The sequence below is a fragment of the Camellia sinensis genome, chromosome 4, assembly GCF_055761805.1.
Source record: "Camellia sinensis isolate YWXY chromosome 4, ASM5576180v1, whole genome shotgun sequence".
Classification (NCBI taxonomy): Eukaryota; Viridiplantae; Streptophyta; class Magnoliopsida; order Ericales; family Theaceae; genus Camellia; species Camellia sinensis.
Window position 1 is genome coordinate 217112099 of NC_138964.1, and position 20599 is coordinate 217132697.

Below are 20599 nucleotides of genomic sequence, written 5' to 3' on the forward strand. Positions count from 1 at the left end.
AAAACACAGACTCTCTCTCTCTCTCTCTCTCTCTCTCTCTCTCTCTCTCTCTCTCACACACACACACACACACACACACACACACACACACACACACACACACACACACACACACACACACACACACACACACACACACACACACACAACCCTTATTGTTAGACTTCACACACAACCCTTATTGTTAGACTTTGCATAAATTTTTATAATTTTTTACTTTATATGTGTCAATACCATATACTATTATAATAAATTTTTACTTTTTATTTGTCAATGCCACGTACCATTTCAGTAGATGTTACCAATCACGATTGACATATTCAACACAATCACACGAAGATTGACTCTAATTACTATTTACCAACTCCAATTTTTAATGTGGATTTTCATGGTTAAAAAAAAAAAAATTTGTTTGGATTGAGTTTTATTATAGTTGGTTTTGTGTTTTATTCACATAAAAAGTCTCTATCTTAAGAAAAATTATTAGTTGGTCCAAAAACACCACATAATTATATCCTGACCAATCACAAATCACTATACTTCTCATCTTCTCCCATCGCCCAATACAAAATCATAAACCTTATTTCCTCTATCAATCACAATATGGATAGAGTGCTACAGGACATTACCTAAACCAACTAATAACTTTTCCTACTCCCAAACCAAAATCCAAACCAATTCTCACTAGGCCCATGAAGTTTTGGGCTTCATGTAATTTGTTTCACACTGGGCTGAGAAATTAACTCCAAACAGTTCCTAATAAAGCAAGGCCACCCTAACTAATTTTAAATTGAAAAATTGAAAATATTGACTCAGATAACACATCTAATATATAGTGTCACGTAAATTAAAGAGCAGGGAAGGCAACACAAATATTTTTCTCTCTCCTCTCCCCCCGTTTTCACCCTCTTTTGTTCATCGACTTCTTGTTTCCAAACGTTAGAGAGAAACCACAAAGAAAAAGAGAAGAAGGAGAAGAAAAACGATTCGCTCTATCAAACGCTGATCGATACAATTCAACGCTATTTCGCTTTTTTCTAGGTCGTTTATCGGTGGATCTGCTCACTAGTTTCTGTTCTTTTCCCGAGAAAATCTTCGGACTGGGCGAACTCAAGTGGTGAGTTTTCCACGACTTGTGATTGGAAATGAGTTTTGATTTTATTTTTTTCGTATTTTGTTATTTTTTGTGTGTAATCCATGAAAAAGATGTTGCTTTGTGTTTGTTGTTGTTGTTGTCGTTGTTGTGCAGAGATGAAGCGATTACGAGATGATGTTCATGTAAACTCACAATTTAAGCGGCCGTTTGGTTCTTCACGTGGGGAATCGTAAGCTCTATCTCTATTTCTATATGTAGTTATTCATTGTATGTACCTCTTTTGTTCAATTGATTGATTCTCGAGAAATTTTTTGGTTTGCTTTTGGTTGATTTTGTATCATGCAAGTGGATTTTGCTTAGAAAAATTGATGTTCTGGCTTGTTTCGCGATGGATTTGCTGTATGATTGATCTTTTTCCTTTTTGATAGGTGCATTTTTGCTGTTACATGATGTTAGGTTTGATGATGAGTTATAATGGAATTTTCCTGAATTTCTGTTTTGGGCTTGTTTGTTTTACTCACTGGCTTCAGTAGGAAAATTTTTGTGATCAGTAATCTGGGCGAGATTATCTCTGTAATCGGATTAGGTTATATGGCCATTTAGTTGGCAATTCAACTTTGGGAAAGAACTGGAACGGAAATTTATTATCTCTATGCATTTCATTGACTGGTTTCTTAAAAAAAAGAAAAAAAAGAAACAAAACAAAAATAAATAAAATAATTAAAAAAAACCTCAATGGAGCAAATAGTTACACATATCCATACAGAGCAGACATTTTTATTTTATTTGTTTTTAGATTTAGATAATGAAAAAGCTATCTTCTCTGTTTGAAGATTAGCTTAGCAGAAATTGAGATAACAGTATGTAACTATTTCTGAAAAGGCATGGCCAAAGTGATTAGAAAAAAAATAAAATAAAAAAACCTTGTGTACATAGTGCGCATCAACTGTTTTATGGATCTCGTTTCGGTTTACTGGTATTATTATTTGCTATTTTTTAAAATATTTTAAATACAATATTTTTCTTGTGATGAAGCTATGGGCAGTCCCAGATCCCAGGAGGAGGTGGTGGTGGTGGAGGAGGAGGTGGTGGTGGTGGTGGTGGTGGTGGAGGAGGAGGAGGAGGAGGAGTGGGAGGGGGAGGGGCAGGGTCAGGGGGAGGGGGAGGGGGAGGAGGAGGAGGAGGAGGAGGAGGAGGAGCTACACAGAAATTAACAACCAACGATGCCTTAACCTACCTCAAGGAAGTTAAAGACATGTTTCAAGATCAAAGGGAAAAATATGACATGTTCCTTGATGTCATGAAAGATTTTAAGGCCCAAAGGTACATGCTTTCTCCATGTAGGTTTATCACGTGGCAAATGGGTCAGCGTTAAATATCTCATCAAATTCATTTCATGAGGTTGTTTCTTGTAGAATTGATACTACTGGTGTCATAGCGAGGGTGAAAGAATTATTCAAAGGGCACAACAATCTAATCCTTGGCTTTAACACATTCTTGCCAAAGGGTTATGAGATTACCCTCATTGATGAGGAAGAGACCCCGCCAAAGAGAACTGTTGAGTTTGAAGAAGCTATAAGTTTTGTAAACAAGATAAAGGTGAAACTCTTTTTGAATTGTTTATGTTGAGCCACTGATTTTAATTTATGGGGTCTGATTAATGGACTTTCTCTCTACAGAAACGTTTCCAAAATGATGATCATGTATATAAATCGTTTCTAGATATCTTGAATATGTATAGAAAGGAGCACAAGGGCATTACTGAGGTCTACCATGAGGTGAAACTGTTATTGGTTGTTGGTGTGGTTATTTATATCACGTCTACTGATTTTGATGGTTTTACAGATTGTATTCTCTTGCTTTGCAGGTTGCCGCACTTTTTACAGACCACCCAGATTTGCTTGACGAGTTCACAAGGTTTTTACCGGATGCTTCAGCTGCTGCAGCATCAGCACAACATGTTCCATTTGGACGACATTCTTTTCATCGTTTTGATGAGCGGAGTTCTGCTATGATCATACCACGGCAGGCACCCATGGACAAGGTATATTATTGTTTCCTTCCTTTCTTGGTTTATTTCTTTCTTCTTCCCCCGTGTTTGTTTACAAATTTTTCATAATGACAAGATAAACCTTCTATTTATTTCAGCAGCACCGGAGGGACAAAATTATTAATCCCCAAACAGATCGTGATCTAAGTGTTGAGCACAATGACATGGATGATGATAAAACAATGATGAAAATGCAAAGGGATCAGAGGAAGCGTGCTGAAAAGGAGAACAGGGAGAGACGAAATCGTGATCTGGATTACCGAGAACCTGAGCATGATAGCAATAGGGACTTCAACTTGCAACGGTTTCATGACAAAAGGAAATCTGCCCGGAAGGTTGAAGACTTTGGAGTGAATCCTGTTTTAGCCTCTTATGATGATAAAGAAGCCTTGAGAAGTAAGTTGATGATGCCACTTATGATTATAAAGATGCCTTCCGAAAATGATATTGGTTTTTCCTTTTAGTCTTTTTGTTTGTGATTCTAGCATTCTTGATGTAGAAGCAGTTGTGATTTATTATGTTCTGTTGCCATTGGGAAGTCAGCTTTGAAGTGACATATATCTGTGCTAAATCTTTTCAAATGTTGTGGAATTTATTATTATTTATTATTGGTTTTTGGAGGAATATATGTTGGAGGTTGGAAAATGACTGCACTGATGGGATTTCCATTCCACTGTTTTTCGATCTTGATTCCATGTTTTAATGAAGGTTCACTCTTACTGTATTGCATATGCCTTGCTGAGGCTGTTCCCCTGGTTTCCACAGAAGACTACCATCTGTCTACGCCTCTACTCTTCTCTCATTTCCCCTTTTCCTGAACTCTGATCTCCCCTTGTTGCTTATTGTTTGATTTCTTTGGAGAATATGCATATGCTTCATTTTATCTCACTGCTTTGAAGTTCAAAAATGTCAGTTTGTCTCTTATGGTATTCAGTTGGATTGCTGCCACATGTTGAATAAGCTTGCTATACGCTTATTTCTTAACTAATTTTATTTGTGGTTTGCTCAATATCATTCCAGGCATGTACAAGCAAGAGTTCATTTTCTGTGAGAAAGTGAAGGAGAGGTTGCGTAGTTCAGATGATTACCAGGCATTCTTGAAGTGTCTTCATATTTACAGCACAGAAATAATCACAAAAAAAGATTTACAAAGTTTGGTATGTGAGATCCTTGCTATCTATCCCGGTGGCGATTTTATTCTTTTGCATCTATAGAACTACTAACTGTTCCATTTGCAAACAATAACTTGGGTTAACAACCCTTATTAAATTTGCACTATTGATTTCATATGGTGTTCAGTTGTAAATTTTTATCAAAAAATTAGTTGTCCAAATACTATAAGTGTTTTTAATATATGAAAGAAAATATTAAATTTGGTTTACAATTTTTGTTTGGTTTACAAAATTAGGGTGGATTTATTTGAAATATTTTGTTTTGAATACTGATTATTTCTTATTAGAATAAAATGTTAGCAGGTTAGAAAAATTAATTTTGATTACAACAACTTTTATGATTAAATAAATATTATGAACTAGTTTACTTGATAATAAGCCCAGAGAATTAATTTCACAACATCAAATAGGTAGCACAGGTCACTAACTAATCAAGATGTAATCCTATATTGTAGGTAAATCAAATAAACTTTCACTAGTCCTGTTTTAGATTTGGAAAACATGAGATGTGTCCCACATATGAAGAAGTAAATCGAATTTTGGAGATATCCGAAAATGTCTTTATTTAATTTGATATTAAATGAGGAGTAAATGATGATGTAAAATGGGTTTAAAAATTAAGACAAGGGGCAATGAGGAAGTCGGAGATTTATCAACAAAAATAAATAAATAAATAAATAAAATGAGGGAGTCGGAGTCTCTATATGCAATGAGACAATAAAGAATGCTATATTAGAGTGGACCAATTTATTGTTAACTCTTCCAGGGGTACCATTGATCAACAAAAGCTTTTAGGGCTCCAACTTACTTATTTTAAAGATCCTCAGTTAGAAGCACTATAAGTACATATTGGAATTTCTAAATCTTGGGGTGGGGGGTATGGGCCCTGCTTGCCACCCTGCATCCACCGATGCTTCCTTTTTAAGTAATATTATTCAACAATAGATTTTCGTTATTACCTTTTACTTGCTTTTGAAATTGTTTGCAAGTTTTTTGTTTTTTTGTGGGTCGTATTTGGTGGAATTAGGTTATTCTGAAACTTTGCCCGTTTCAGGTGTCTGATCTGCTTGGAAAATATCCTGATCTGATGAATGGGTTCAATGAATTTTTGGAGCGCAGTGAGAATATGGGTATATCTTTTGAAATTTTATGGTTGCTTAACTTGTTTGTTCTGGATATATTAAGGTTGTTTCTAATTAAGGCCTCATTTGCAGATGGATTCCTTGCTGGTGTTATGAATAAAAGTATGTGACATTACCTTTTTCTTCATAATAATATTCAGCTTGCTTGTTTTCATTTTTCAGAAAACACTTTTCAGAAAATTCTATTTTCTTATTTTTCGTGTTTTTTTGTTTTTACTGAATTTTTTAAATATTTTAAGCAATTTTTTTACCTTTTAGATACACCTAACATAAATACACCTAAAAAGTAAAAAAATTATAAAAAAAAATGTTTTAAAAATTCACTAAATACAAAAAATACAAAAAAAAAATACAAGAATTCAGTACATTTTTTGTATTTCTATGTATTTATTAATTTTTTAAATTATTTTTTCACAATTTTTTTACTTTTTAGATACATCTAAGGTGCATCTAAAAAAGTAAAAAAAAATGTTTAAAATTTAAAAAATATTCACTAAAAACAAAAGAGTTCGAAAACCAAAAAACTCAATTTTCAAAAAACTTAATCCAGAAAACTCAAACCAAACATACTGATAGTAGTAACATTTTTTTTTTTTTTCCTCCAGTTGCTCGTCAAACTTGCCATTCTAAAGTGCAGCATTTGTTTCATAATTTATAACTGAATGGAGGAGTAGAACTATTTATTTTTTTTAACTTTTTGACTGCATGGTTTAAGCAAGTTGAACAAACTGCTGGATATTTTGCATTTTTCTGTGTTTCAAAAAAATTGACGTAGTTTTCCTGTTAATAGCAGAATCTTTGTGGAGTGTTGAAGGGCCTGTATCCAAATCTGTGAAGGCAGAGGACAAAGATAGGGAGCACAAGCGTGAAATTGATGGAGCAAGAGAAAAGGAGAGATACAAGGAGAAGTACATGGGAAAATCCATTCAAGAACTTGACCTTTCGAATTGTCAACGGTGTACTCCTAGCTATCGCCTTCTGCCTGAGGATGTATGTTTTTTTTTTTCTTTTCCTTTTGTTTGTGTGGATATCAATAATTTTGGTCTTGATTGGGAATTTGTGCTTGACACTATGCAGTATCCGATACCTTCAGCAAGTCAGAGATCAGAGCTTGGTGCTCAAGTGTTTAATGACCATTGGGTATCTGTAACTTCGGGCAGTGAGGATTACTCTTTTAAACACATGCGCAGAAACCAGTATGAAGAAAGCCTGTTTAGATGCGAGGATGATAGGTAAATAATCTCTCCAATATTTTGTTAGAAGTACCCCTTCTCTCATTCTCTTGCATTAGTTAGCTAATGTTTTTCTTTTTAATTATTATTTATCAATTTATATTCATCACTTTTCAACTACTTATTTATGTATGGAAAGAGAGAGGCAAAATCATGTTCTCGCATTCGCAGAATTGAATTTTTTATTTTTTTAAAGTATCTTGTTTTAGTGTAATGGCTTGAATGATTTGTATGTTTCTGTTATAGATGGAAGTTCTCTTATTATATTGGTCTAGGCTTTGTTAAATTGACTTGCTTAATGATGTAACTTTGTTACTACAATTTTGCCTTTTTTTGCTTTGATAAGTTACGATGGAATTGTCATTTGACACTTTCAGGTTTGAGCTAGACATGTTGTTGGAGTCTGTGAGTTCAACTGCTAAGCGAGTGGAGGAATTGTTGAACTGCATTAATGATAATACGATTAGTCTGGAAAGTCCAGCCCATATTGAAGACCAATTTACAGGTTTATAGTTGTATTATCTCCGGGCATGTGTTTAAAAATTGCTGTCACACCTTGTTTGTTTTATTTTTATTTACAAGAAATATACAATGGTCCTTTATTTTCTGCCTATGTTGGTTTTCTTTCATTTCATGTAGCTCTCAACTTAAGGTGCATTGAACGTTTGTATGGTGATCATGGCCTGGATGTGATGGACATGCTACGAAAGAACCCATCTGTTGCATTGCCTGTTATATTAACTCGCCTCAAGCAGAAACAAGAGGAGTGGACGAAGTGCCGTTCTGATTTCAACAAGGTTTGGGCTGAAATATATGCTAAGAACCACTACAAGTCTCTTGATCATCGGAGCTTCTATTTCAAGCAACAGGATTCAAAGAACTTGGGCACAAAATGTAAGTTGAAGTTCAATATGAAGATGATAGTAGCTGTAGATGCTAGATGATTTTGATGCTTTTTGATATTAAACTAACATCTACAGCTGTGATGCTTTTTGATCTAACATCACAGATGATGATATTATCAAAATCATCTAAGATCTACAGCTACTGTCATCTTTGATGCTTTTTGATCTAACACTGGCATTCTTGCCACCATCACATCTATCTTTGCTGCATTCTTTTTCCAGTGCTTGTGTGAAATTTGGCACTGCCGTCAACCTACCACCACTGTAATTGGCACAATTTTTAATTTTTAACTGTTGTTCACTACTATTTCCAATTTCGAAGGGATATTGCATATTTGCACCACTTTGTTGCAATTGGGTAGACTGCAAAGATATGCATTCACTCATACCTAATATAAATTGGCAGACATTGTTAACCAGTTTTGCTTGGTATCCAAATGATAGCATCATTTTATATTTCATACACATGTTTGATTTGTTGCTGATAAAAAAAAAGTGTCTGATTTGGAAATAATGGATATTATACATTTAGAGATTTCAAAGTTCTTATATTACCTAATGTTTTCTTAGTACTGATTTTGTAATGGATTGTTTACACGTCATGTTTCTTAGCATTTACAATTTTTTTTTAATAGTTAATGTCATGTTTATATTAGTTGCAGAAGCATAAGTTTATTATTTTATGGTTCATTGATGTTCTCATTTTTTATCCACAATTACATCTTACTTAAATATGGATGATGGAATGGTTAATGCAAGTTTATGAGGGTTTGGCTGTTTACATTTTAATGAAGATAATTTTTGAGATGTACAAGGTTTATCTTCATATGATCTTTTGTTTATGTTACATCTGCTTTTTGTTCTTATGGATCATTTATGTTCTTCTAATGAACAGCCTTGGTGGCCGAGATAAAAGAAATTAAGGAGAAAACACAAAAAGTGGATGATGTGGTTCTGGCTGTAGCTGCTGGAAGCAGACATCTTATAATTCCAAATCTTGAATTTGAATACTCTGATACTGATATTCATGAAGATTTGTATAAGCTTATTAAATATTCTTGTGAAGAGGTTTGCACAACAAAAGAACAATTGAATAAAGTTATGAGGCTTTGGACTAACTTCTTGGAGCCAATGCTGGGTATTCCTACTCGGCCTCACAGTTCAGAGGATAACGAAGATGTTGGAAAGGCTAGACATCAAGCTGGGAAAAATGCTAAAGCTAGCATTGGAGAAGGTGATGGTAGTCTTGATGCTGATATCTTGAATTCGAAACAATTGAAACCTGCCAGCAATGGCGATGAAGGCACTTCAGCAGAGCAAGCAAAATCTAGCAAGATTAGTGTGTCAAATGGGGATACTTCGGCTAAAGATGATAGTAATCATATTGAGAAAGAGCAGAAGGTTACGGCTGTTGTGGTTACGGTGCCTGGATTTGATGTAACAGAGGGTTCCAGTGAACAACTAACCAGTACCAGTGCAGCAATTGCTATTGGAGCTGATAACATTCATGGGCGAATCAGCACGACAGTGACATCAGGTTTGTTTTGGCATTATGGTAGCATGATTTATATTCTTTCATGATCCACGGTGTTTAATTGACATCCGTTCTAAATATTTAATTCATTCTAACATGACTTATCCTTCCCGGTTTCTAGTTTTGATCAGTGTTGACCAGTTTATATTTAGATTCCTCCTTTCTGTCTCTTTCACCCTCTCCCTCTCTTTCTCTCATGTGGACTTTTAAATCATTTTGCAATGCTGAGTTTTTTTAATTTTTTTTTATATATATAATTTCAAGGGCATGCTGCAACTCCTCCTGCCTCTTGTCATGCTGCTGTTGAAAATAATAATGAAGCCAAGCCTAAGATCGATGATGTACCTTCGTTAGAGGTATGTGTGTTTGCCGTTGTGAATGAGTTGAAGATCGTACTTGCATTGGCTTAAGCATATATCCTTTGGTTTTGAGATTTTGTGGATGTTTCCCCTGGTTCTGGTCTTGGTTATTCTATATTAAAATGTTAATATATATATATATATTTTCTTCTTTAGGGTGGTAATGTGTTGAGGCCAGTTCCTCTGGAAAATGGAGCCATCCCAGAGGGTACTATAGTTAACAGATATCATAAGGAATCTGCTGAGCCCTCCAAAATTGAGAAAGAAGAAGGTGAGCTATCACCTAATGGTGGTGATTTTGAAGAGGATAACTTTGTTGTCTATGGAGATGGTGGTTCACAGGCAATGCCTAAAACGAAGGATCGTGCTGAAAGTACGCAGTACCAAGCTGGGAATGGGGAAGAGATGTGCTGTCAGGATGCTGGAGGAGAAAATGATGTAGATGCTGATGATGAGGACAGCGAAAATGTTTCTGAGGGTGAAGATGTTTCAGGCAGCGAGTCTGCAGCCGACGAGTGCTCTCGAGAAGAGCAAGAAGAGGATGAAGATGGAGAACAAGATGAGATTGATGGTAAAGTTGAGAGTGAGGGTGAGGCTGAGGGAGTACCTGATGCACACTTTATTGGAAGTGGCATAGCTCCACCACTGTCGGAGAATTTTCTTCGTACGGTGAAGCCTTTTGCCAAGCATGTTGCTTCAGCTTTACATCATCATGAAAAGAAAGATTCTCGGGTGTTTTATGGAAATGATAATTTCTATGTGCTTTTTAGGCTGCTTCAAGTAAGGATATTGTTCTTTCCTTCTTTTCATTTTCGTTTTCTAACTTGGGTTGTGGTGGTCTTCAATCTAATTTTTTTTCTTAATAATTATGATATACTTTTTCTATTCGTCTAGATACTGTATGAAAGATTACAATCAGCAAAACTGAACTCAACACTTGCTGAAACGAAATGGAGAACAGCAAAGGATGCTAACCCCCCTAATCTGTATGGCAGGTGGTTCGACATGGCACGTTTGTTTTTTAATCAATTTATAATTTCTTGATTCATTTTATTTATTCACAGCATGTGCCGTGCAGATTTATGAGTGCCCTATATAATTTGCTTGATGGATCAGCTGACAATGCAAAGTTTGAGGATGACTGTCGGGCTATTCTTGGAAATCAGTCTTATGTGCTATTTACGTTGGACAAGTTGATATATAAGCTACTGAAACAGGTAATGTCCCAATGAGCCCTATTTTGTCCTTTCATGGATCCTTTTCGAAGGTTCTAATTTGTTGTTTTTGTTGTAGCTTCAAACTGTTGCTGGTGATGAGACTGACAATAAACTCCTCCAACTATATGAGTATGAAAAATCTCGGACGCTTGAGAACTATGTTGATTCGGTTTATTATGACAATGTGCATGTCATCCTACATGAAGAGAATATATATCGATTTGAATGTGTAAGCCACTTGCTTTTTTGTTCTCTTTCTTATTATTGGGAGTGTTCTATTGTCGTATCTGGATGTTTGAGTTACCTTCTATACTTATTGCAGTCTTCTGGCCCATCCCGTTTGTCCATTCAGCTAATGGATGATGGGAATGACAAGTCTGACATGGTTGCAGTTTCTGTGGACCCTAATTTTGCGAATTATCTGCACAACGATTTTCTGCCAGTTGTTTCTAGCAAAAAGGAGCCATCTGGCATTTTTTTGCAGAGGTATTTTCTTTTTTCAAATTTACGAAGTTCATTATTGCGAAGATGTATTTGGTCTCAACTCTCAAGCACCTTCACAGGGTCCATGGCATATGCTGAGTTTTGTTGGACCCGCCACCACATTGCCAAAATCAGAGTCATGTGGTTATGTCTATTGATTTCTGTTCTTTTGGTTCTGAAATTTGTTTCAATCTATAAGAAAATTGATATTCTTGGATTAGAAGTGTATGGTCTTTACAATTGTTTTGTTATGTGATTTCAATGGCATGTCTTTATAAAGCAAATTGTATTTTGTTATGGAATGATCTTCGACTGAGATGCCTAGGAAGAGCTTCACTTAGAACTGGGATATTACAAGAATAATTAGAATCAATGTATGATTTACTAATTAAATATGTATATATGGGTGAATTTGCAGAAATAAACGCAAGTATGCGGACCTTGATGAATCTGTTTCCTTATGCAAGGCCATAGAATGCATTCGTGTGGTCAATGGTTTGGAGTGTAAGATGACTTGTACCTCATCAAAGGTATTTCACTGTAACTATTCTTGTACATTGACACACTACAATTATCTGGCTGCAATTGGTTGTTTGGTTGTAGATTGACGTGGGAAAAGCTAATGTCAACTGCTTAATATCGGTTGTATGACATCTTTTTTCTGTTTTGCTATATCATCTCATTAGCAATCTCTCTCTCTCTCTCTAGCAATAAGAAACTAAGATTTAGCAGAATTTTGGACAGCAACTACAGTATGGTTGATTTGAGCTCGGTGGATTGGGTTAGGCCTTCAAGGGATGAAAATAAGGGCTGTTAAGAGGCTGTGAATTGTAATTAAAGAGAAAAAGAAGGGAAGAGAAGAGAAGGAAGAATTTAGGAGTTTGGCCTACAGTTCCTTGGGAATCACCCTCTTAGGTAAAGGAGAAAAAGGAAAAAAAAAAAAAATTAAAAAACACTTCAAAGTAAAGAATGTGGAAAGGAAAAGAGGCCGGGAAGTTGGATTGGGTGACTTGTCAAATTTTTTTTTTTTTTTTTTTTTTTTTTGTTGTTGTAATGGGTGACCTTAAAACTGACATTAGGTTGTAGGGGTACTTCTATATATTTCTGAAATAAGTCCTTGCATGTGCGCCCATGTTTGTGTTCTGTTCTGAATCTTTCTTTGTTTTTCTCACATGTAATTTTCTCCTCTCTCTGATTATTATAGTTTTATGTGCCAGATCTCGTATGTTTTAGATACAGAAGACTACTTCTTTCGTGTGAAAAAGCAAAGAATGTCAGGTGACAAAGTGTCATGCCTTAATAAGGAAAGAGTACGGCGCTTTGACGAATTTGTTTCTTGAAGGTAAATAGGGTTCTACTTATTTAAGTTTATCAATCGAAATTGAATTATCACAGCATATAAAACGAAGTAAAAACACCATTTTCACATGTTTTCTCGTGTATTTATTGTCTTCACAGTCATTAGAAGACGACCTGTAAAGCTTTTGTCATGGAAGCACATTTCACGTATTCAGTTATTCACTCCATTAGCCAAATAAAGACTCTCAACAAAGGGAATGGCAGCGAACACCACCACCGTGTGAATCTCAGGAGCTCACAACTATGCATTTGAGCTCATTGTTCTGTAGATAGGTTGAATCCATGATGTTACTGTAGAGTTTTTGTGTTTTACTGGTATGTACTGCTTTGTTTCATTTGTAGCTGTTTTTTGTTTTTTTTTGTTTTTTGAGTGGTGCCTAATGGTGGTACCGAGTTCTCCAGTAGTTAAACTTTTGCTAAGCTTATGTAATTTAAAGTGATTGAAATAGGGAAAAGGAATATATAGCACAGAAAAGCTTTTAAATTTGAAACCCACAGAGCCTGAATCTGTGTTGTCCTGAAAATGTTGGGGTTTCTTGGTGTTTAATTTCCCTTTCTGTTTCAGGCTTTGCGATAATTGAAATTTAGAGCAAGCAAAAGTAGTCACATTTTCAATTATACACAGCCAGAAGAAATAAAGGGAAAAAAAAGAAGAGATTATTATCATTCTGCAAGTGCAACTTTAAAAGTAATGTAAGTTTTGGGTAGTCATAATTTTATGGAGTAGAAGAAGTTTATTTGGTATCGTTTGTAAAGTTTTTGTTTTGGTTTGTGTTTTGAGATACCAAAAAATAATAATGATAATAATGAAAAGTTATAAATGACAAAAAGTGTTTTTGAAAATCCAGAATAATTTTATAATGTTTTAAAAAAAAATTCCGCTAGAATTTGGAGGTCACTGCCATGTACCTCACACAGCCTCGACTGCTTGACTGTTGTAATTGATTAAATGTGGATAAACTTTTTATTAAGTATCTGAATACAAATGTAATTTGTCAATCTCTATGTCAAGTCTTATTTCTTTGACTGATTTGTAGCTCCTTCCCATGGAGTAAAACATGACTTCTGGATGTTTGTTTCGTCATTTGCGTGTGGTGTGTGCGTGCACCAAAACAAAAAACAAAAAAAAAACAAAGAATAAAAAATTAGTTGCAAAATCCAGTGGCTTCTTATACGTCAGGTAATGGAAATGTCTGAAAATACAGTTCTAATTAAATTGTTACAAAAATCATTTTAAGTAGTGGAAGAATTAAGATCCAAAATTATTTGAATCTAATAAAAAGTAAAATTTTTATTTTATTTTTTTGAGAACAAACAAACATTTAATTACATAAGGCGAGCTTTGACATATGAGACAGTGATGTAAGCAAGTCCAATGCTCTGTTTGTCATGTCTTATTACCAAACCCTGTTTATATTCTGCTCAGTGACGCATGAATTTACTAAAATGAAAAGGAAGAACAAATGAGATCATTGCATATATAAGGTTTTTTCTTGATAAAAAACGAAAGTAACAAAGAGAAACAGAAAAACTGAAAACAAAATTAACCCACAACAAAAAAAAAAGAGAAAAAGAAAAAGAAAAAAAAAGAATATACATCCTCTCTTTCCCCTTTTTTTCACTTACAACAAACCAACAGCACAACTTAGATGCAATCTGTTCTCCAAGCCTCTCAAGTGATGCCCCAATAACATACACCTGTCATCAAATGCACATCTTAATTTTACATTTCCATAGGAGTTTATATATATATATATTTATAATCAGACAAATTGATGGGTATATTCTAGTTGCAGAATGACAAAATAACTTGTTTATAATTTTGTGTGAGATGTGACTTTAGCTTGTTGGTTGCTTCAAAATTCATCCAATTCACAATCTCGAAATGAAAATGAAATAAAGCAAGAGAGCATTAAAGACTAAATATACTAACCAGAAAAGAAGCTTTGCTAGGTAATCCCTTGAAGTGCCTATGGTATCGAAACATTCATCATCACCGTTTTGTAAGTTCTCCGTACTCCGTAGGGCTAAATCTCCCATAAAATCAACGCTAGATTCATCTTTAAAGAATTTCCTCAATGTGTTTTGAACAAGTTGGTGAATAATTTCCTCAACCTCTAAAGATGATGGTCGAGATAGTTCAGTCACCTGTTGAAACAAGTTACAGTTGGTAAGGAATCCCAACAGAGGCACTACTTTACATGATAACTAACTAGGTGATTACCATATCAGATTCCAAGGACCGTAAATACTCCAACAGATCATTGTTACTTTCTCTAATATATTCCATTTGCATATTTTCCTGCTTCCTGGCATCCAGTTCCTGTAGCAAACAACAATGATTCATACCACTAAAAAAAAGACCACTAATAGCACTAATGCATTGGGAATGCCAAAACAAAAAAACAAAAAAAAACAAAGCATGGGCAGTGGGCGGGGCCCACTGCCACATCATTAGTGGTGCCATTAGAGCACCACTTTTAGTGATCTCAACCATTTTTCTGTAACAAAATACGCAAATCATCTTAAAAGTGGATAACTTTCAGGTACTTCCTTTCAAAAATCAGATCATAAGAGATGACAAATGTGAAACACCAACATATACAGAAGTATGATGATCATGATAACACCGATTTACAACAGTCCATCTTTAAAAGAAGGAAACAATTTAAAAGCATATAAACTTTTGAGTCGGTTAAGGAGCTGTTCCAATCTTGGTGTAGGGAAGGCCACAAGAGGAACATTAGAGCTTTTGAGGGTGTAGAGAGATTTATGTTGTGCTTTAAAAGGAACATTACTAGTCTCTTTCTTTCTTTTTTTTTTTTTTTTTGTATACACCATTGTACACGGTTGTGCCCTATGTGATGACATTTTTTTTCAACGAATAGGCTTCTTTTACATGTAAATAAAGATCTATCTGTTAATCAGACTTCACATAAGTTCAACTTCTTACGCACAAATGTAGGACCGCTGCTCAAGAAAGCTGGCTTTGGCAGTAAACAAGTAATAATTGTAGTCATTCTCATGTTACTCTTAGAAACAGTAGTCTGATTAGTGGACAACACACCAAGCAACTGTTACATGAACAATAAGTTATAAATATGCACCGTGAGCTATATTCATCACTTTTAACATAGTCAACTACAGAACATACCAAGAGAAAATGTTTCAATTGGGAGAAAAATGAGTAGTTTTCATTTCATTTTCCTTGACCTAAAAATACTTTTTGAAATAAAATATTGGCAAAATTACAAAGACATTTATAAAATTTCAAAGATCCCATTCCTAAGATAAAAATAATTGCTTTTTAGCTTCCACTTGAATTAGCAGCCAGTCTGATTAGTTTTTCTACAAGTTCACAATATGTGTTTCTCTAAATTTTAGAGGAAAGATATTTTTTTGTCAATGACTCAGCATTCCTATGTTGAGACTGTTATAATAGCTAGGCTACTGAAATGTAACTTAAAATTTATGCTCAGTATTCCTGGATGATAATTACAAGTCCAAGAAAAGCAGGGACCAACTATTCATTTGAATGCCAATCTAAAATGTGACTTCTAATTTCAATTGTCTTGCAACAACTTTCATTTTAGTCAATAACCAGAAAGGTTTTTCTGGAGTGGCATCCCCACATTCAATCATGTCATCAATCAGCTTAGATTATAAAGGTTCTTCTGCAAACAGCCAAGGAGCATCAATATTCTGATGACTAGTCCATTTCATTATCTGCTCCCTCCCTCAATTGCTTCATCAAAATCTACTGATGCAAGTACAGCCAAATAAATGCCAGCAAGATAGTAGTATAAAACACTCACTTCTATGTAATCCAAACAACACATGCTCCTAGTTTTTTTTTTTTTTTTTTTTTTTTTTTTTAACTGATAAATTCCAAAACGAAGTTTAAAAAGACAAAAAAAAAAAAATCTAAATGGCGGGCCTTCAATTGGGATGAGTTAAATGCTACTCATCAATGATAAGTTGGTGAAGAAAATAAATTTGCAAGCAAATACCTCTATATTTGAAGAACATATGCATAAACTGCCATACATAGAGCTGCATCAAAATTTAGTAACTCTAAACTGTGCATAAAAAACTAGTAAACCAAAACTTGTATCTTCTCCAAAATCTGACCGACAAGTATTCAGATTTACACAAAGTTTCTGTTCAAGATTTTATAATTCCATCTATCATCCTTAATGAGCTACCGTGTTAATTTTTGAAATCTAAATTCAATACACAAATATGAGGCACAGAGAGAGAGTAAAAAAACCTCACCTTCTTAGCCGTAGACAGCTCTGATTCTAACTGCTGAATGTAATTCAGAGCCTTGGGAGACAAATCCCCAAGACTTGGAAGATTAACGCTCTCCAAATCTTCAACGCAACAATCCACATCAACCTGACCAGCCCCACCCTCACTCTCCTCTCGCTTCACCTCCGAAATTTCACTTTCCCCTGGAAAACCAGACCTTTTCCAATTACTGGTCGACATACCAAAATTCCGCATCAACGAAATCCGATACTCTGCATTCCAAAGCGTATACCTAAAACAAAACCTCAATCAAGTAAATTCCTCCACAATTCAAGCACATATAATATAAAGAATACCTTATCTACGGAGATGACAGTATATGTATCGAATAATGAAGTAGTACAAGTGATTTTACCCAGTGATTATGGAAGACATAAGGAGGCGATCGAGAGGGCGTTTCGAAACCCTAACAGTGACGGAGAATTGATCGGAGGGAAGCAAACCGAGCATGGTGGAGATGGTCTGCTTCATGGAATCCTTGGCGGAATCAGAAACGCCCTTGGAGATAACGGAAGTGTCGAGAGGTTCGATCTTCTTGAGCATGTTGGAGATAACAGAGAATTCTCGATCGAAACCGGACTTTCGAGTGGAGACGAAGTCGTCGGAGACTCCGCCGCCGTCGACGCCGGAGACGAGGCAGCAGGAGGCGGAGGAGGGGCGGCGTTTCTTGAAGGAGGAGGAGGGGAGAAGGGGGCGGATGAGGAGGTGAGAAGGAGGGGGTGGTTGGAGGGGCTTGAGGGAGAGGTCGATGAAGCGAGAGATCAAAAAGGCCCTAGTTGTGGCCGCCATAGAAAAGAAAGAAGCTTAGCTTGAGGAGGTCTCTCTCTCTCTCTCTCTGAAGTGTGTGTGTCGTATGTCTTGTTTGTGTCTCTCCGGTGAAGAGAGCTCTCTCACGTCTTCTTCGATTCTTTCTTACCCTCTCTCCCAGCCCACCAATTTTTTCTTTGATTGCTCTCTCTTTTTATTTATTTATTTTTTTAAATATTATCATTATTACTATTTTTAAACAATTTGTTTTTTAAGTTAATTACACTAATACCCTACAACGATTAAGGGTTGTTTGGGATAACCTAAATAAATGTATTTTTTGTCTTCTTACGAAAACATGTGCAAAAAAATAGAGAGGTGATATGATAAAAAAAATAAAAAAATAAAAAAATGAATTATTTTGTGTATACCAAACTTGACCTTAATAAGAATCACTTTAATCTTTTATATAGTGCATATTAACTCTTCAATTATAAAAATGTATATCACTTTCACTTCCTCCATGCTACTTTCAAAAAGGATATATTTGTACCATTTTTGAAATTAAGATAGTCAAAATGTACAGATTGATAGATAAGAGATTAAATTGATATTTGTTAATAATTAAAAGAATTTTGATGTAATAATTTTTTTTAATGAATAATTTGCTTGGTCACGTAAAATACCTCCATTCTTTGGGTTGTTTCACAAAGATAATTAAAAGTAGATTTTTTTTTTTTTTTTAAAATAAAGAAACATGTACAAAATATAAGAGATGATACAATCTAAAATAAGTTAAAAGTTAGAAGATGGCTTTTAATAAGTCTTTATCCAAATAATGGATTCACCATTGAAGCAAAAGCTCTCTTGGAAAATTATTTGATATTTTCTGATGATTATTTGACAATGTTATTCCTTTTAATAAAAAATCATAACTCATATTAATTAAGTTATTCTTTATTTTCAAATTATTTAACAAAAGTGAATTAATATGTTTTATCAATAAATTTTTTTAGGGTAAATTACAAATACATCCTTTAAAATTTGCTTAAAATATAAATTACCCCTGTAATTTAAAAAATTATAAATATCCTCTTATTAGAATTTTCTATTTAACAAAATTAACTAAAAAAATAAAATTCATAATTGTTATCCTATACAATAATAAAATTACCTAAATTATTAATTGAAACATATTTTTAACATCATTAAGAACAGTTAATTGACTTGATGATTTATTCAAAAAATTAGCGATTTGTTATAAAATTAGAAACCACAGGGGGTGAATGTAATTTTTAAAATCACAGGAGACGATTCGTATTTTAATCAAATCTCAAATGGTGTATTTTTAATTTACCCAATTTTTTATTATATGATTGGTTTGAAACACGATGCAATCCTTTATTCTTGAAGTTTCAATTTCATTAATTTGTATTAAATTGACGACCATCTAAAATAATTATAAAATTCATCTATAATTCTATGCATTTTGGGTTAATTTAATCCTTAATTTTTTAATAGGGCATTTATGCACAAGTTTTAATTTATGAACTTATACTTTATTAAGTCTTAATTAAGATTTTTTAGACTTTAAAGTCCCATTAAGTCGGAATTGCCCTTCAAATAATGATTATTTATCATTTATAATTATTTATAAAGGAATCTAATGATTTGATATTTATTTTGATTTTTAAGACTTTAAAATACTAATTTCCAAATTGGAAAATTTTTTGGAAAAAAAATTGATAATATTCTCGATTTTATTGGATAGTTAAATCAAACAAATAAATAAAAGGACAAAAACGTTTAATCTTATGCTCTTTTTTTCTCAATTAGTGAAACAGTTATATAAAACATTGCTATACAAAATTGATAATGTTCTTAGTTTTAAAAATTAAAAAAACTAATAATATTCTCATTTTACTAAATAAGATTTATTGGTTCAAAAATCTTTAATAGAATTTGTAAATAGGACTTTTAAATAATTAAGTTCTTTTTAAATTTTATTAATTTCATTCCTCAACAACACTGAAATATTATATTCATCTTCATGTTTAAGGATTAAAGTGCAAAATTTTAAACTTTTAGGTACCAATGTGATATGAAGCTTATAGTTTAAGAATCATATGTATATTATTCAATTAACAATTTAAATGGTCCATATAAATTGAAAATTTTGATTAAATAGTAATAAAATAATATGCATATTCATATTTATTATATATAAGAATAATGCTTGGGACCCCCTTTTGGGGGTCACCCCCTCACCCCCCTTTGCCATGTGGCAGGGAGTGATTGGAGGAGCAGGAAAAAAAAGAAAAAGAAAAAGAAAAGGTAACCAATGAGAGAGAGAGGGGGTCAAAGGGAGTGGGGGAAAAGGGGGATGAATCATTACTCTATATATAATTATATTGATAAAGATTCGGACCCCCTTTGGACGTCACTCCCATGACCCCTTTGTTTTTGATTGGTCAATTTTTTATTTTTTATTTTTTATTTTTCTTCTCTCCCAATCCCCAACCCCCACGTGTGTGTGGGGAGTGATGGGGATGAGAGTTTTAAGGGGTCTCAATCATAATCCTAAGGCCTCGTTTGAGAACAGGCTAATTTAATAACTTGTTAACTATTTAGCTAAAATATGAACTAAAAAAAACTAATATGTTTGAAATAATTTTTTGACTTTTTACAAAAAAATATACAAAAAGTAAAAAAAAAAAAGAATCTTTGACTTTTTAATATAAATTGTTAACTTTTTGACTAATTTAATAATTTTTTGACTTTTTAACTAAAAGGGAGAGTTCCCAAACGAGGCCTAATTATATATATTAACAACAAAATTCAAATTGTTTGGATTGCAAGAGCCCATGCCTAATCTTAATCAAATTTATTTGAGTGTACAAAATTTAGTTCAAGGTCTATAGTATTACAATTAGCATTTTTAAGTTCATCATAATAAAACAAATATCTAAACACAGTTCATGTTGGCAAGAAG

General features: G+C 33.9%; 2 protein-coding genes across 8 annotated transcripts; one reads left to right on the plus strand and one right to left on the minus strand.

Annotated features, from left to right (window-relative positions):
• The first annotated feature begins 814 nt into the window (after positions 1 to 814).
• On the plus strand, positions 815 to 13040 carry LOC114296788 (paired amphipathic helix protein Sin3-like 2). Of its 7 annotated transcripts, none has more exons than XM_028241113.2 (24): positions 815 to 1117; positions 1250 to 1325; positions 2132 to 2419; positions 2512 to 2695; positions 2776 to 2874; positions 2964 to 3140; positions 3245 to 3542; positions 4167 to 4303; positions 5373 to 5448; positions 5533 to 5562; positions 6251 to 6450; positions 6538 to 6692; positions 7070 to 7197; positions 7332 to 7586; positions 8493 to 9134; positions 9396 to 9487; positions 9647 to 10270; positions 10385 to 10485; positions 10569 to 10707; positions 10784 to 10936; positions 11030 to 11193; positions 11609 to 11720; positions 12408 to 12532; positions 12649 to 13040. In XM_028241113.2, exons 2-23 carry the CDS (start codon positions 1252 to 1254, stop codon positions 12528 to 12530), a joined length of 4251 nt encoding a protein of 1416 aa, XP_028096914.2. In that variant the 5' UTR covers positions 815 to 1117; positions 1250 to 1251; the 3' UTR covers positions 12531 to 12532; positions 12649 to 13040. The 7 variants fall into 7 exon arrangements, with proteins under 7 accessions (XP_028096914.2, XP_082723700.1, XP_082723698.1 ...); XM_082867574.1 differs by having other exon boundaries at positions 10385 to 10476; XM_082867572.1 differs by having other exon boundaries at positions 6254 to 6450.
• A 956-nt stretch (positions 13041 to 13996) lies between these two features.
• Positions 13997 to 17833, minus strand: LOC114296789 (seed maturation-like protein). Its single transcript, XM_028241116.2, has 5 exons — positions 17216 to 17833; positions 16825 to 17092; positions 14774 to 14872; positions 14483 to 14697; positions 13997 to 14247 (listed from the first exon to the last, which is right to left on the minus strand). Exons 1-5 carry the CDS (start codon positions 17647 to 17649, stop codon positions 14172 to 14174), a joined length of 1092 nt encoding a protein of 363 aa, XP_028096917.1. The 5' UTR covers positions 17650 to 17833; the 3' UTR covers positions 13997 to 14171.
• Between the last annotated feature and the right edge of the window lie 2766 nt (positions 17834 to 20599).